The sequence below is a fragment of the Triturus cristatus genome, chromosome 11 (genome assembly GCF_964204655.1).
Source record: "Triturus cristatus chromosome 11, aTriCri1.1, whole genome shotgun sequence".
Classification (NCBI taxonomy): Eukaryota; Metazoa; Chordata; class Amphibia; order Caudata; family Salamandridae; genus Triturus; species Triturus cristatus.
This window is the reverse complement of record NC_140594.1, coordinates 1,156,670,668-1,156,688,933: the sequence shown is the minus strand read 5'-3', so window position 1 is coordinate 1,156,688,933 and position 18,266 is coordinate 1,156,670,668. Positions and strand designations below refer to the sequence as shown.

Genomic DNA, 18,266 nt, shown 5'->3' with positions numbered 1-18,266 from the left:
TCACTTCACAAACCACAGACACACAAGGCAGGCCAAGCACCACCAGAGGAGCACCACTGCCTCAGCATCACTTCACAAACCACAGACACACGAGGCAGGCGCAGAGGCCACGTGCCACCAGAGGAACACCATAGCCTCAGCATCACTTCACAAACCACAGACACATGAGGCAGGCCACGCACCACCAGAGGAGCACCACTGCCTCAGCGTCACATCACAAACCACAGACACACGAGGCAGGCCACGCACCACCAGAAGAACACCACAGCCTCAGGATCACTTCATAAACCACAGACGCACATGAGGCAGGCTACGCGCCACCAGAGGAGCACCACAGCCTCAGCATCACTTCACAAACCAGACACGCGAGGCATGCCACGTGCCACCAGAGGAGCACCACAGCCTCAGCATCACTTCATAAACCACAGACACACACAAGGCAGGCCACGTGCCACTAGAGGAGCACCACAGCCTCAGCATCACTTCACAAACCACAGACACACATGAGGCAGGCCACGTGCCACCAGAGGAGCACCACAGCCTCAGCATCACTTCACAAACCACAGACACACACGAGGCAGGCCACGCGCCACCAGAGGAGCACCACAGCCTCACTTCATAAACCACAGACACACACGAGGCAGGCCATGCGCCACCAGAGGAGCACCACAGCCTCAGCATCACTTCACAAACCAGACACACATGAGGCAGGCCACGCGCCACCAGAGGAGCACCACAGCCTCAGCATCACTTCACAAACCACAGACACACGAGGCAGGCCACTCGCCACCAGAGCAACACCACAGCCTCACTTCACAAACCACAGACACACGCGAGGCAGGCCACGCGCCACCAGAGGAGCACAACAGCCTCAGCATCACTTCACAAACCACAGACACACATGAGGCAGCTGAAAGAACTTGGCTCTGCGTGGGCATGGAGGGCAGAGCCCTTGACTGGACGTCTTGGATGAACCCTGGGAGGAGGGTCTACATTGCCACAAGAGACCTTTTACCACAGCTAGCGGTTCATTATACTTGAACTTCCTGAAGACTTGTAATTTTCAGGGCCCAGCAACACCCCCCCCCCCCAAGCATCAAACTGAGGCTTCCGAGGCTGCCGCACTGATGCCCCGGAGAGGCTACAATGCCTCAAGGCACATCAGCTGTGGTCAGCCTTCCACACAATGTGAGCGGAAACAATGTCTGCAGGGTTTTCAAGCTCACATTATCAGCTAAAGTGTGATATCGGATCATCACGGTGACTGTGTGGAAGGAACCATTTTTGGTGACACACAGGGGTGCCGTGTGAGTTGACAGGTCTTATTATTTGTTATATAGATTACCCTTCATAGTTAGGATCGTGTTTTCAAAGGAAATGCCTTTTTTTTGTATATTTCACAAAACTTTCCCAAAGAAAAAAGGTTGGGGGGGGTCAAAATGCGTTTCCCCCATTCATTTTTGCATAGGAACTTTAGACAACTACAGCCCAAACCGCTGAACGGATTTACATCACAGTTGGCAGAAAGATAGATCGTGATCCAGAAAGAGTGCTTTTTGTTCTTTGGTGTGAATCTGTTCAGTATATTTTGAGTAATTAATGGCTAAAAAATGCATATCTAGGGACATACATCCTCCACTGATCCGACAGATCTCAATCCGCGATCAGATTAGCTGCCACCACATCAATCAGGAAGTGGTGGCAGCCATTTTAGGACACGGGGCTCAGTCCAGAGTCCTAAAGAAAATGAAAGACCTGGCGGTAGGGTAGATGTACCCTGACCCCCCTAGACCTGGTGTTTGGGTCCAAGAAGGACCACGCCAGGGGCCAAAACCTTTTTTTTTTTTTTTTTTTTTTAAAACCATTTCCTCAAATTTGCAGGGAATCGGAAAATCTGTGGCAGAAAAAAAAACAGGCACCCAAGTGTGTGCCAGGGCGAAGGGGGGACAACGCCTGATTTTATTTTAGAGAGAGCGGGTGCGTGGTCCCCCTACACAAGCCTCTGAGAGGCTTCAGGCATCCCATCACCTGGTGAGGAGATGAAAAAAGAAGGGATGGGGTGCGTGTCCCCCCCCCCGGAGGCTAATTAGACCCTGAGGACCCCATCCTCCGGGGCCTCCACAGTAATTAAAAGGGAGGGCGGCCCCCCCACTTAGAGCCTTAAAGGCCCCGGGGACCCTCATCCCTTGACGCAAGCTCCGTGGCAGTTTCCAAGGGAGCCCAGCACAGTTTCCCTGCATTACTGCGGGCAGGAAAACGTACGCTTGCTCTGATCTGGCAAGAGCATTTTTAAATCTCCCACCATATGAGAGCAAACATGGAAATCTGCTCCCAGCCAGAGGGGGATTAAAAAATGCTCCCGCCGACTGGAAGCAGACTTCTGCTCAGTTTCCCTGTCCGCACATCTGAACACATATTGCTCCTGACCGGAAAGAGAACGCAGAAAAAAGCTACTCCCTCCGGTTGGGAGCAATACCAGATCGTGCACTATGAGGAGAGCTGTCTGGGGTCGCGGGCCCTTGTGCTCCCCTGCCGCCCCAACATGATTCTTAGTGGGTGCCCCGGGTGGGCACCGAGGCATCCACCTATATTTAAGGTCATAATAGGCTTGGGGAGGAGGACCCTTTTTAATATGTTAATGGCAATTACCCTACATATTACACCACTCATGACATCTTCTGCGACATCATTGATAATATCACTGCAACATCTACAATTAAATGATTGATGAGAAAACTGTGCGTGGTGGGAGTGCGAGATATAGTTACATTAGAGCACGAGTTATAGTTACTCAAGAACTATAAATGATGAATATATATATATATATATATCTTCCTCTTGATTAGTAAATGGGTGGCCAATGGGGAGGCTGCAATCCCGATGTAATTTGCTCGGCGGCGATGAATACCTTTTTCCGCATATTGGCCTGGATGCTGTTGTTTCCGTATCCATTTTGAGCTCTATTGGTACAACGTCAGCCACACTCCATCGTTTCCCAAATGGGCCCGCCACTCTCTAGATTCTGTGTTGTCGGGCACCCCTCGTTGCAGCCACAGGATGTAAATTCCACATTCTCGCAGGTACCGTTTAAATAAGCGGGAACCACAAACTTGTATAGTTTGCCACCTCGATAGGTCGACGAGAGAATTCTGCCGCTGCGGTTCAGGCAGTATGGGCAACTTTACAACTTACACGATTCCCCACCAATGCCACTGCCTAACTCCATAACGGGCGACTCCTTTCGCGAGGGTAGGACTCGCGTGTTTCTCAACAACTCCACCACAGATAAGGAGCACTCACGGGGTGTCCAAAAGTTCATATTTAATAAAACCATTAACAGCAAATGCATTTCGGCGTCTCTCGCCTTCCTCAGTGCTTTCGTTCAGGTTTGTAAAATGCAACACAGTCACTCCTTCATTTAAGAATAGTCACCTTCCTCCTGATTCGTAAACGGGTGGCCAATAGAGCTCAAAATGGATACGGAAACAACGGCATCCAGGCCAATATGCGGAAAAAGGTATTCATCGGCGCCAAGCAAATTACATCGGGATTGCAGCCTCCCCATTGGCCACCCATTTACGAATCAAGAGGAAGATGACTATTCTTAAATGAAGGAGTGACTGTGTTGCATTTTACAAACCTGAACGAAAGCACTGAGGAAGGCGAGAGACGCCGAAATGCATTTGCTGTTAATGGTTTTATTAAGTATGAACTTTTGGACACCCCGTGAGTGCTCCTTATCTGTGGTGGAGTTGTTGAGAAACACGCGAGTCCTACCCTCGCGAAAGGAGTCACCCGTTATGGAGTTCGGCAGTGGCATTGGTGGGGAATCGTGTAAGATATATATATATATTTTTTTTTTTTAGTTTAAAACTTTATGTTGTTACTGAACATTACTAAACATTACTGTAACTTTACTTAACTTTTGTTTTTTTCAGTGAATATATAAATATTCACTAGAAAAAAAGGTAACAAGGACGTTATAGTTGGGAATTAGCATTTAAAACACCTCAGAAATTCCCTGAAAAAAAGAGATGTTATAGTTAGGCTCAGGTTTCACTCGTACAAAACTAGAAAAATGCAGCAGTTATAGTTAGCCGTGCTAACTATAACTTACACCACTGCAATGCACTGCTTATGACCTCACATATTACACCATTTATGACATGGTCAGCGACATCACTGATGATCATCCAGTGACTGGGTGTTTTCAAAACGTTTATGAGTGTTAAATATATATACCAAGGTGTATTGGTGAATCAGTGGGTATATGCGTGCCTGTATGGATGATTCAGTAGGTGAATGATGGACTTTATGAGTGAGTGATTAGGTGTCTCAGTGATTGAATGGGTGAGTAATTTGTTTGTGTGAATGTCTAGCACAGCCGGTTAGTTGTTGTCTAAGTCGCTGTATGGGTTGGTGAGTGGGTACGTGAGTGGCTGTATGGGTGATTGATTTGTTGTCTGAGTACCTGTATGGGTGCATGAGTGTATGGGTGGGTGAGGAGGTGTGTTACTGCCTGCATGGATTAGTGAGTGAGTGAGTCAGTCAGTGGCTGTATGGGTTATTGAGTGTGTAAGAAAAGGGTTGTAGACGTGTGTCTATGGCTGTGTCGGTGTGTTAATGGATGTGTCAGTGGTAGCTGCATGAGTAAGTGGATCTGTAAAAGGCAGTGTAGGTGAGTGTTTGGAGTATATCAGTGACTGTGTGAGTGAGGGATTGTGAAAGTGGCTGTATGGGTGAGTGTGTCACTGACTGGATAGGTAAGTGAGTGTGTGTTAATATTCGTAAGAATACGTGAGTGGGTGTGTGTATAACTGTATAGGTGAGTAAGTAGCTGTGTGATTGACTATGGGAGAGTGAGTAGGTATGCGAGTAGCTCTATGGGTGACTGACTCTGGCTGTATGGGTGTATGAGATGATTTATCAGTGGCTGTATTAGTGAGTGAGCTGGTGTATGAGTGGCTGTAGGGGTGACTGAGTGGATGTGTGTGTAGATCTATGAGTGAGTGGGTGTCTAAGTACTGGTATGGGTGTCAGTGGTTTTAAGAATGGTAGTGCGGAAGTTGGAGTGGGTGTATGAAAGGTTATAGGGGTGTGAGTGGGTGCATCTGATTCTGTGGATTATGTCATCAGTGATATTTGAGATGTGATCAAAGATGTCATCGGTGATGCCACTGATCATGTCATAAGTGATGTAATATGTGAGGTCATAAGCAGTGCATTGCAGGGCGTGGGTTAAAGTTACCTCAGCTAACTATAACTTCTGAATTTCTCTGGTTTTTGTACAAGTGAAACCTGAGCCTAACTATAACTTCCCTGTAACCTTTGGTTTTTTCAGGGAAATTCTATGGGTTTTTTTAACTAGTAGTCATGTTTGCAGAGTGGTGAAAGAAAGGGGGCTGGGTCTCCAACCAGCTCTCAGGAATCCTGGTGTGTAGGACTTACAGGAGGTACCAGGAGGGCTCCTTGGCCTCCGAGGTCCCTCAGGAGTAAAGTGGACCTGCAAATTTAATGGTATAAGGGGGCAGGGTAGCGGTACCCTGAACCCCTACACCTTTTTCCGGGTCCCCAGAGCCGAGGTCAAATTTAGAAAAAAGATTTGGGTAGCGCCGCATCTCGTAGGAGTTGGCACAGGCCCAGTCTACTCCCATGGGAGTCCCACAGGAGCCAGTGCAACTACTGGCTACCGTGGGGCAGGAAAAACAATCTTGGCAGGGGGAGTGGCCTTTCATGTGAGGGTTGGGAGAAGGGCATCGCCAGAGGCCAGGCCCTGTGGGCGACCGCCTTCCATGCACAGCCTTCCGCTGTGCATGGCAATGTGTTGGATGCCTGCGGGGTTTGAGAACAGGGTCGGGTTGCATGCAAGGCCTTGCGGCAAACACCCTCTGCTCATTGCCAAAGGGCAGCAGCGCCGAATGGTAGCCGCCCGCTGGGAGTTTTAATTATCACAGAAAAAGTTGGAAACCTCTGGCTTATACCATGTTATTTTGTTAACTGTAGCACTTATAAAAATGGTATTTAAAGAGAACCAGAGTAAGAAGGATGAATTCCATGAATTGAGGTGAAATCTCGCTGAATAGGTCGAGAGATTAGCAGAGTTGCTGTATGAATGAAGCTCGACAGTAAGCACTGGTTCTCACTTCAGCTATGCTGGGTCCTGGCAGTCAAATGGAATTTGACATCTGCTCTGTAGTAATGCATGTGTAAATTGGCGTGCATTAGTATAGCTGCTGTAAGTAATGTATTGATGGCCACATTTGTTTTGAATGTCATAGCATAAATGGATATATAGATTCAGAGGGATAGAGAGGGGCACACACCATTCCACATATTTCACTAACACGCTATGCATCCCTTTCATGAGCAACAACATTTATTTTCCCTTGAATCAAATTGACTCACAGCGATTGAGCATTAAGGATTATGTGACATACACAGGGTTCCTCACCTCCATCTCTTTTGCACACTGTGACGATGACTTTGTTGTGGGATTCGACCAAGTTGTGAAGTTTCACCGATTGCTGTAAGACATGTGTAGGATAACGTTACCGTCTCATACATCACATGTGAATCAATATAAATTGATGGTCCCACACAGATACAAAACCCCAAATGTTTCAAGTGTTCCCCAAACCTACCTTTGGTGGCTGCGGATACCTCAGGTAAAGGTTACACCCCTTGTTAGGAAGCAGAGATCATGGCTGCATCATTGAGAGGGCGGTCCTCAAACGTGAGCTTTAAAGGCCCGGCCCAGTTACTGGGCAGGGGTAGGTGGGTTTCTGCCGGCTGATGGGCGACATGAGCACCCCTTTCTGGCAATGAGGACAGCAAGACCCGGATTCTATTGCGCTTATCAGCAGCGTTTGACACTGTCAATCATGTCACGCCCGCAGACACACCTCTTCCGATGTGACCGAGGCGGTGCGCTAGCCTGGCGACTCTGCTCTCCTACATCTGGTCCATATAGGGCTGCCGTGCATTTCACCACACTGTATTGCTTCACTCGTGAGTTACGTTAACCCTCATCCCCAACTCAGATAGTGTTTAGAAGCTATATTCAGATCCTGGCTGGGACCTTCCACGCTCAGTCTTTACGCATTAGTGTTATGCAAGAGGCACCTACTAAATGCTGCAGCGACACAGCACAGGAGACAACTCTCCCTCTCGGCATCAAGTCTGCAAGCACTCGGCCGCCTGTACTGGAAAGCGATTGTACTTGGTCCCGCAATGGCTCGGAGTGGCACCCCAACCCATCGTTCTCTTGATCACCATGCTACTTCAGGTTGGACCCAGCCATATGTAATCCAGTCTTGGCCCGGCTCCAATAGGAACAGCCCAGCCGGAAATACAAGGCCACGTCTTCCCTGACCGGATCAACGTTGAGACACAGCTGGATATGGCTGGGTCTAAACTGGGGTTGCATGGTAAGCAAAAGAACGATGGATTGGAATGGTACCCAAGCGTCTGCCGGTGGTTAGACTTCCTGCAAGCATCCTCCCATCACCTTTTGTGTGTTTGATGTTCCAGCAGGAAGGGCACAGAGTGACTGGATCCTTCCTGAGAGACATCACACAGACCCTGCTACCCTTCTGCTGTGCGGGCTGCGGGCTGCAGTAGAAGGTCCCAAAGAAGAGCGAGGCCCGTCTTTCCTGGACAGCATCACCACCACTGTGGCTCTGGTGAGGTCCTCGCTGGTGGCTTATTCTCAGCACAGTGACATCCAGGCTTCCTCGATGGTGCATCGAGCCAACTAAGGTCGCGGGCCCTAGATTTGCTCTCTCATTCTGCGCCTTCTTCCTCTCTCAGAGCCTGTGCTCCATAGACACTTGCCTGCATTTCCCAAGATCAAGAGAGAACAAGATGGTGGCTGGACCTATGAAACCCATCGGCCGCAAGAGCTCCCTGGAGTCAGCTTAGTTTCAGGGAGGAGCGAACGGAGATGCCAAGGAGGGCCAAGTCAGAGAATACATTCCCGGGACATATCCGTACTCGATGACTGAGTTCACTTGGAGCTCATCCCATATGGATGTCTGCTTTGGCTGAAAGTTTGGGATTAATCCAGACATAAGCCAAATTTGCATTAGTACTTTAGGATCAGAAGGTTGGTTCATAGGACCAGATCCTTCTTTTAGTGATGGCCACCTACAGTATTACATAACCATGGTCACTGGAATTATGCGGCCAAGGAGGGCTTAATTATCTGGCATGGTTGACTAAGCAGCAAGAAAAGGCAAATTATGCTACATAATGCTGCATATTTTGTGATAGTATTACTTCATTTTGTCATTTTACACTTGTTAACACTGTCTGGAAATTGGCTGCACCTCATTAGTACCAGTTTAACATCCAAACATAGTAATAAGCAACAGATAGGTGACCGTTCATCCTTTACAAAGGGCCTTCCACTGCGCTGCAACCCGTGTCATTCACTGCGTTTTAAATACCTTTGAATGGTCTGAGATCAAACAAAATTGTTTTTGTTAAAATCTGCAGATTATGCAGCAGATAATGGATTATGTGGCAAATGTGGCAAACCTATAATTATGCAAAAAAAAACTCTGCAGCTGCACAATCACATGCTTCCGTGGCCCTGTACATCACACAACATCAATGACCAACACGCACATCGCAGAAACGACAGCTTCACATGGGGGGCTCATCGGATGAGTGTTAGGGGGAGACCTGGTCGCCCTCGTCCTCGCTGTGCCCACAGGGTAAAGAAAGAGTAGCAGCCTTTGAGTGACATCAGGGTGACCTTTCCAAAGCTCAACGATTGGTCTTGCACTTTATGTTCATGCCCGTGTGATAACATCTCTGTACAGTCGATAGTAGAAGTTTTTTTACTATGTACTGTGCTTCTTTACCTTTAATACCTTTTTAAAATCGAATAAAGCGTATTCTGAGTGACCAGTCGAGGTACAGCAAGGGTGCCAGGGGCCACAAAGCGAGCCAGGAGTAGTGTCCTCCAGCACAAGGTTTAGGAAGGGTGCCAGGGGCCCCAAAGCGGGCCAGCAGTAGTGTCCTCCAGCACAAGGTTTAGGAAGGGTGCCAGGGGCCACAAAGCGAGCCAGGAGTAGTGTCCTCCAGCACAAGGTTTAGGAAGGGTGCCAGGGGCCACAAAGCGAGCCAGGAGTAGTGTCCTCCAGCACAAGGTTTAGGAAGGGTGCCAGGGGCCACAAAGCGGGCCAGCAGTAGTGTTCTCCAGCACAAGGTTTGTTGCTGAAAAACATTTATAAATCAGGTGCCTAGGGCCCCCCCACTACTGCCGGCCCTGGGGCCAGTGTACCTGATGCACCAACGAATGCTCTGTCCGTGCAATTGAGGGGGTTCTCATGCTCAGGCCACACTTTGGCTCCACTCAGGAATCTACTCATGGGGGGGAACTTTGGGGGTGTCAAAAAAAGAGGGATAAACTTGTCTAATGTCAAGAGCACCAAGGTGTCCGGAGATGTCCCGAAGTCAACATGGGGTTCGCTCAATAGTGAAATCAATAACGACATTATCGATACAGACCAGATTCTGACAGAGGGACATTTCAAGCGCACACTGGAGTGCGAAAGGTGATGGGGGGGGGGGTGCTCCGGCATATCCAGCCTCCCCCGGGGCTGCTTTGGGAATCAAACAGGCCGTGTCAGGTCAGGTATGGGTGAGCTCTAGCTGAAGGGATACAAGCGAGGGGGGATGTGAAGGGTTTCACGATTCGTTCACCTACGGCAGGGTAGGCTCGTTCAATCGAGCCCCCCACCCACCCAGCAGAGAAGCGAGTGCAGTGCTTAATTTGTAAAAGAATACATTCCGGGGCTCTTGTTGGGAGGCCACGGCAGCTTGCACCACACATGGCGCCTGCCAGCTGCCAATGGCAGTACAAACACAGCTACTAACCATCACACTCTTGGAAGTGTGACATTTCATAATATTCCAGGCCCCCAAAGCAGTAAGAATGGCTTGGGAGGCAGGTATTAGTCATTGTAAACGTAAATTGAACTAATAAATAATAATCCACATTTGTAAAGCGCGAACAATCACCCGTAAGGGTCTCTAGGTGCTGAGGGCCGTCGGGAAGATTGAGCAAGCTATTGCCCAGAGTCACACGGTGCTGGGTTTATCTGCCGCCGGCGATCGAACCGTGATCCCCAGATTCCGGAGTCAGTCACCCTGGCCGCGGCGCCACGCCTCTTCCCTAATCAACAGATGTTGTTGTGCTCACACCTCAATTAGCCAGACAGCGCCACCATGTGCGAGGCTGTCATAAGCACCGGTGTTGGCAATTTGATGCCGGTGCTGAGCACCGGAAACCACAGGCTCAAATTAAGCACTGAAAGTGGGTGGGGGCCGGTGGCCATGTTATGCCACGGTAGGACAGGGTTTGTATGCAGTACATTGCAGTAGATTGGGCGATGGCAAGTCAGATGCAGGCGGAGCCAACCTTGGGGGAGGGGCTGAGAGGATGGGTGCACAGACGGTGTGTGGGATCTGCAACAGGACAAGGAGGCGGCATTGGAGAGGTGTGTGGTAGAATGTGTGAGAGAGGGGGAGAGATGTAGAGAGGGGGGGAGAGGGAGGGAGAGAGACTGCAGGAACCAAAGGAAGATGGAAGGGCAAATGAAAGATTAAGGGAGGTTTTTTCTGCTTTAAAGAAGTTGACATTTATATAAACTTATATTAAAGTTGCCATAATTTAGCAAAACCTGTCCTAATAAAGTGGTCTGTTATGCTTCATCGTGGAGTGGCATGTGGTGATTTCATGGTGGAGGCTTTCTGCAACTACACCCAGAAACACGTGCGTTGGAGAAAGGGCTTCTACACGGACTGCCAGGAGCTCGTGATGACATGAAGATCATCCGAAAAGAGAAATCGGATACCCCCTCCCAACCCCCCACCCATTCTCACGAGCTACAGACACCAGAGAAAGGAGGAACACGGCAGAGGGGTGGAGAGCGGTCGCTTGTCCAAGTTCCTGTTTTTAGGTCTCGCCTAGCATTGCAGTGCACATGCGCTGCATGCTCTGCGAGACATATTGTGTTAGAGGAGATTTTAGAAGGGGGCTTGAAGCCCCGCCCATTACTTTCATTGGCTGGCGTCATCGTTTATGGAAAACGGTGGCCTCCGATTGGAAATGAGGCTTGTTTGTTACCGCCCTGTCTCCTTTTTGGACGGCCCATCCGGACTGGATGGTTTGCTTAATGGCAGTTGTGAATTAATTTCTTATCTATAGGGAGTGTGTAGTGGCAGATCATGTTTCTGAAGTCTTGTTTTGATTAGTACGAGTTTTCCTGGTGACCTGGGCAGCTGCGAGGGCAGACACTTCGCACTCGGCTAGTACAGACAACGTGGAGCGCTTTCCTCAGGGCAGTGGCGAGTACAGATTTATGGCGCATGTGGCTACATTTTACAATTCATGTATGGGTGTGCTGCCGGTTTGTATTTTCAATTGAAAGCGCGTAAAAGAGCTTCAAAGAACACAATAGTGAAGGGGGTGAGTTATAGGGCACATATGTTTTTTTTTTATATATTTATTTTATCTCTGTGCTTCTCAGTTCCCTGCTTGTGCAATAGTCCAGCTGTGAGCGGTTCATTCAGCAGGTTTACAAATCAATTTTTTCCCCCTAAATGGCACGCGGAGGCACCATCTGTTTTGAATGTTGAGCTGTGGTGACCCTGTGTTCCTGCTTGGTTACCCATCCTCCCCCCCCCCCCTTTTGGAAAGAAGCAGAGAATGGCATCATTTTTAGTAAACCACCCTCAGTGGTTGGCGGTCTGTGCACAAAAAGTTGGCAGAGCACGTGAATTAATGATATGATGAGGTAGCAGGGATTCATGACAGGAAGGAAACGTGTTTAAGTGTTAGTTTTTGCCACTATTAATGAGCTGTTTTGCAAGCTTGGAAGTATATTACATTTTCAGGTTTGAACTGGGAGGCACTACTGAGGTAGTTCGCTAGCACTTAGGTGGCAAAGAATGCGAGCCTGGTGTGTTAATTTGTCGTACAACTTTGTGAGAGTGTGTGTTGTGTTTGTGGTATGCGTGTGTGTACATCGTGCAGGTTCTTGTGCGTGGTGTGTGTGTGTTTACTTGTGGGGTTTGTGTTTTTGTGACGGTCCGTAAGTACGTGTAGTTAATGTGTGTTATGTGACGTGGGGGTGCATGGTGTTTGAGCGTGTGTTTGCATGTGTCCGTGTGCATGTATGAGTCTGTACAGATTGTGACTGTACGTGTGTTATCACGAATTACTACAGTAATCTCAACCTGACGATAGTTCCTCGCCTCGCACTCCATGACGTCGGGGAGCGCATTATTTGAGCTCAGGGTATGGGTTATTTTCCTGTAACCAGCTAATATAACTGTGCCTCTGATAACGCAGGTGAGGCGTCGAGGCAAACACACGTTGCAGCATATTTGCATACAGAGTATGTGAGTACAGGCATGAAGGAGAAATGGTCTACTTTCTATGTAACCTCTTAACCTAACTTACAACCGCAGAGTTCAGGTGAGATCGCTCTCCTCGCTATACATAGAATTCAAAACATTGCTGAAGTTTGAAAAAGTTGTACGATAAACTTTGACACGAACCGTGACTCGTTTATAGTGTTTGCGGGAGACAGAACTAGAGATTGGGGGTCTAATGTTCATTCAAGACAGCAGGAAGTGTGCACGGGTCCCTTCATTTTGTGACAAACGATGTCTGCTTTCAGGTGAAGGTGCTGCCCATTCAGTAATCGGAGGTGCTTTCATCTGGGCCAGTCAGGGTGTTTGCTCTTTGACCTGATCTATCTAAAGCGCCCTTTCTGTTGGTTTTGATGGTGAGGGTCATTGCATTTTTTAACCTATTAATATTGTAAATAACAATGCCTTGTATCTATGTTTTAAAACCCAAAACATAATTAGAAGGCATTGTCATTTACAATGCCAATAGCTCAAAATCGTGTGAACGCGAGACCTATTGCATTGCAAATGCTTGTTTTATTTACCACTTTCATGAACTTTGAGGGTTAAAAAAATAAGTGCTAAACACTCGCTTTTGAGGGAGAATGCTTCCAAAAATAACTTTGGCGAGTACAGTTTCTACAACTTTTTTTATTTCCTTTTTAAGCCCAAACCATTTCTTGATAGTGGAATATTTTTAAATTGTTTGTGTTTCTGTAAACAAACTTTTTTCAGTGTGAAAAAGTTTCCACAGTGGGCATAGCCGGAATGACCTCATTTTGCCCAGCCTTGACTGACGCTTTGTGTTAGCACCGCGACCCTTTCCACAAACAATGGTCCGAGTATTAGACCTCCGACATCTCCGCAGGTGTGGGCGAGACCTACCGCGACTTCCGACTCTTACCAGGATGACAAGCCCCAGGGGGCATGTTGGATAAACGAGGGTCGCTGTGGCCTCGCTCTCACACATGTTAGCCTCAGCCCTGTGTGCGCAGGTGACTTTACACAATCTATACCAGGGACAAGATTACTGAGACGCATCGGATAGAGTCTGTTTTTTGTCGCGTGATTGATAAACACGTTCTGCACCAGATATCGACAGGTGTTTAAATGACGGGGTGCAGCGAAGGCTTTGCATCGACTGTGCACCAGGACACGTGTACACAGCGCTGCGAGACGCATAAAAGGGCGTTGTGAACAAACCCGCTAGACCGGTGTGCATGCGAGGTTAGCTAGCTGGACTGAGTAAACTAAGGGTCGGGGGTACATGGCGCCATAGGGTTTACACCCCCCTTAAAGGAAATACCTCTAGGTTCACTTCACACATCTTTTTTTCTGTCAGTGGGTGAGACTCACTCATGGACATTACATGTGAATCACACCTCAGTCACAGGTGCTCAGTCACAAGCACTCACAGAGATAGCTTTGTATACCATGGCCACCTCCCTGTGGCTTTATGAGTGACAGAAGGGGGTACAATAGTGTTTCATTCTCCTCGTGTCTGTGGTCACACGTGTCACGTGTCACCAGCGCTGTACGAATTCCTAGCGGTTACAACAGTCCTGCCTTAGGATGTGTGTGCCTCCGAGGGGGTCACATGGTTCTGTGCTCCCTTGTATCAGGGGCAGCAGGGCAATAAGTGTATCACACTTTGCCGAACCCCCATGTGGCGTTGTGTGCGCGTGCGTCCACGTGCACCTTCACACCTGTGCCCCGGGGTCCAATCTCCAGTTGACCCTGTTATTGGGCACCAAGTGCCAGTTTAAGAGGTTTTCACTCTGGCCCCACTCCCCGCCAGAGTGTGGGTCCCATTAACCCTGATGTGGTGTTTCACTGGCTGAAGATGGGGGCAGGATTATGTTGTCTTTATTGAATTTTCGCATCTCAGCTTCTGGTGAACGGAGATCTATGGCTGAGAAGTGGTTCGTCCTCTCCTGTTGCTGAGTTTGTGGGACTTCGAAGGGAAATAGTTATTTTTCTTTTCTTGAGGTGCATCCAGGGTGTGTGGTTGTGAGTGCTGACCTGCTGGTGTGTGGTTGTGAGTGCTGACCTGCTGGTGAACGGTTGTGGGTGCTGACCTGCTGGTGTGTGGTTGTGGGTGCTGATCTGCTGGTGTGTGGTTGTGGGTGCTGATCTGCTGGTGTGTGGTTGTGAGTGCTGACCTGCTGGTGAACGGTTGTGGGTGCTGACCTGCTGGTGTGTGGTTGTGGGTGCTGATCTGCTGGTGTGTGGTTGTGGGTGCTGATCTGCTGGTGTGTGGCTGTGGGTGCTGACCTGCTGCTGCCGGTGTGTGGTTGTGGGTGCCGACCTGCTGGTGTGTGGTTGTGAGTGCTGACCTGCTGGTGTGTGGTTGTGGTTGTTGACCTGCTGGTGTGTAGCTGTGGATGATCACCTGCTGCTGCTGGTGTGTGGTTGTGGGTGTTGACCTGCTGGTGTGTGGTTGTGGGTGATGACCTGCTGCTGGTGTGTGGGTGTTGACCTGCTGCTGCGGTGTGGTTGCTGTTGCAGTCCAAGGGACCTCCATCGCTTCTTTACAGTTTGGCAGGAGTCTGTTTATCCCTGGTGGAGTCCACTTGCTGTGGTGCACTGGACTTGGGCTGTTCCCTTCACCGTATAATCATACTCATGGGTTCATTCGGGGCTCCGGTGCTTCTATTCTGGTATATTGGCATAGAAGCCATGCATGGTCTTTTCTTGCACCACTGGCACTGTGAGGGTGAATTTCCTAGAGAAACTCAAACTTATTTCCAAGTAACTGTTCAAGTTGTGTCTTTAACACCTCCCCCTTGCATATTTCACTGGTGTTCTGGGATTTTACGTTTCACCTTTCCATAAAATTATTTTGTTCATGTGCTTGAGCTATTGGTCACAGTTGTTCTGCAGCACATTAAGGCTTGGTTACCCCCAGGGCCACTGCAAGCAAGTAGTCAGGGAGGCCCAAATTATACTTCAGGGTCAACAAAATTATGCGGTAATAAAAAGCCAAAATATGTGGATTAAGTAACCACATTTTGTGGAAAAATTGTTTTCTTTTTAAACTTGTTAAATGCTGTTTGGGCAAAGTTTTACCTCATTAGTACAAGTTTAACACCTAAATACAGCATTCAGAAGCGGATAGGTGACCAGTTAACCCTTGCAAAGGGTCTTCCACTGTGTGACAGTGTCGTCTGAACCTTTTCGTAACTTTTGATCTGTTTGAGCGATTTTTTTAACTTTACAAATTATGTGGTTAACGATGTTTTATGTGGAAAAAGGAGAAACCCATAGTTATTCAAAAATGCTGTAGCCAACGAATCACATGATTGCAGTCGAGTGGTGATAGCGCGTGACCTGTTGTGCCCACGTGACTCTACACAAATGGCGTCATCCCTCATATGTCTGCAGAAGGTGAAAGAACAGAGGTCTGTTCTGTAGAGGAGGCCGGACCCGCCCACCCCAAAGGGTTTTACTCTCATCTTATGTTCTGGACTTGAAGACTGTCTGTGTAGTTTATGAAACGCAGCATGTTGCGTGGTTGTGAATGTTGTGTAGTTGTGAGCTCATTAGATGTAACCACCATGGATAGATTTCTTCTCAAACCACACGAAGAAGTGTTAGGAGGAGTCCTTGGTGCCAAATTGGGGGAAGGTTTTCATAAAATCAGCAACCAAACCAATAAAGTCCCAGATATACGTCCTGTGGATGTGTTTATATATCGGTCCTAATGCACGCGTGGGCCAAGAAAAAGCTGGAGGTCGAAAACTTACATTTCTTCTTTTGATTCCCATGGGAAATTTGCTCTCGGGTGCAGAAAAAAATGGCGGTATCAAAATATACAAAATTTGGCAAAAAGTTAGAACTTTACTCAGAATGCGTGTTTTTGTGTGATTTGAGGCAAATCCGTTGCCCATTTTTGAGAAACTCACGTGCTCGGGTTGGGCTTCAAATGGTTGAAAAATTAGCTACATCTGGGCACCTGGTCCGGTGGATGTTCTGTGGTGTTGAAAGACAGAGCCCTCTAATTGGCAAAGAGAGCACTTTTCCCCCACAGGTCATATTGGCAATCTGATTGGCTGTCCACAACTCATTACAGCCATTACAGGACTCGGCAACTCAAAATCATTTACAAACATAGTATAGAGAGTCAAGGATGGGACACACTAGCCTCATGGCAAGAGTTTGGGGGGGACCCGATGGGACCACACTCCCCCATAGGCCACCAAAAAAAGCATGCTGTGGGTACCACAGTACTCCTGTGGAAACTAGTGCAGCCCCCAGTGACTAACTGCGGTATTACAACCACAGCCGCTGCTCTACTGTGGAAAAATAACAATTGATGGACAGAATGCAGAACAAGGTCATACATTCACCCCAGTACAGAGATCTGGGCCTAAATCCATCGTTTTTTTGCTCACCATGCCATTCCAGTTTGAACCCAGCCATATGCAAATCAGCCTTGACCCTGTGCCTCATGGGAACAGTCCAGCCCGAACTGCCAAGCCAGGTCCTCCCTGGCCTGAAAACAAGCTTCCTAGGACCGGTTTCGGAGTTTCACTATGCTCAGACGTGGGCCCTGGGCTCACTGTGCCACTGGAATCAAGCTATCCTGGCTGATGAGGGGTGAAACCCCAAAACCGGTCCTAGGATGCTTGTTTGCGGTCCAGGGAGGACCTGGCTAGGCAGTTCGGACTGGACTGTTCCCATGAGGCACAGGGTCAGACTGATTTGAATATGGCCAGGTCTGAACTGGGGTGGCATGGTGAGCAAAAGAATGATGGATTTAACCCAGATCTCTTGACTGGGGGTGAATGTTTTGATTTGTTCTGCTTTCCGTCCATCAATTGTGTGTCTTTTGCTACTGTGGAATCCTGCATGCTTCCGCACAGAATAAAAAAAAAATAAAAAATGAAACAATATGAGATGAGCGTTTGCTGAGGATAGGAGTCCCCAGGAATTCGTTACCTACCTGTTTGACCTTTGCCTTCTTCTACACAGGGGCGGTTCCTCCGTATTGGCGGAAGAGCATTGCCCCGCTAAGTCAATCAGGGGAAGATAATATAATAATAGGGACTCTTGAGCGGGGCCGGGCATGGAAGGGAGGAGGGGGTAGTGTGCACTGTAAGTGAGCTTGTCTGTTTGGTCGGCTGTCTTAGGCCGGCCAAACAGACATGCGCACTTAAGTTTCTCCAAGCTGGCTTTGTTGCACAGCTGGGTCGGAGAATTGCCACAGGAACGAAGGCACTGTCTGAGCAGCAGATGGGGCCGCTCAGACCAATCCTGGTGATGCTCTCATGCTGTGAGAGGAGCGTCTGAACTGATGAGGAGTCTGTGCTGGGACGAGAAGAGCAGCACTGAAGCATCGTCAGCAGGACGGGTACTTTTTAAAAAATATCTCCCTTATCCCCCACTGGAGTTTTGTGGTGGCTGCCACTGCTTCTACATTAGTTCATCTTATTTCAACACCTAACTATAATGTCACTTTATCCTTTAGTTTTCCCAGTAAGATTCCAGCGTACTTTTTTTTTTTTTTAGCATAAACAACAATCTTATTACCATAATCAGCTGTACTGCTATAATCGCACTTTCGTCTTTGTGGTTTTTTCCAGTGAATTTCTGGGGTTTGTGATCACTTGTAGCCAACTGCGTGCTTTGCATGACACCTGGGCGTGCACAGCAGGGGTTGGATGCGGGGTCCCGCCTCCGGCCAGGCCCTGCACCCAGCCAGGATGCGGACGGTCAGCCCACTCCTGTGCATCAAGATCCACATTTTGTGAGGGAGACCAAGGAGTGAGCAGAGCAGGCGTTAGTGTAAGTCTCAGCGAGTTAGATCCGGAGCTCCATCAGAGACAAATCTTCATGTA

General features: G+C 48.4%; 1 protein-coding gene across 1 annotated transcript in view; it reads right to left on the bottom strand.

Annotated features, from left to right (window-relative positions):
* The window catches only part of LOC146788628 (putative cation-transporting ATPase 13A4), a 633,494-nt gene that overhangs the window by 382,784 nt on the left and 232,444 nt on the right, over nt 1-18,266 (bottom strand). The window contains exon 8 of the mRNA XM_085635802.1: nt 6,452-6,524. Within this exon, the coding sequence (XP_085491928.1) occupies nt 6,452-6,524 (73 nt within the window). The remainder of the gene's footprint in view (nt 1-6,451; nt 6,525-18,266) is intronic.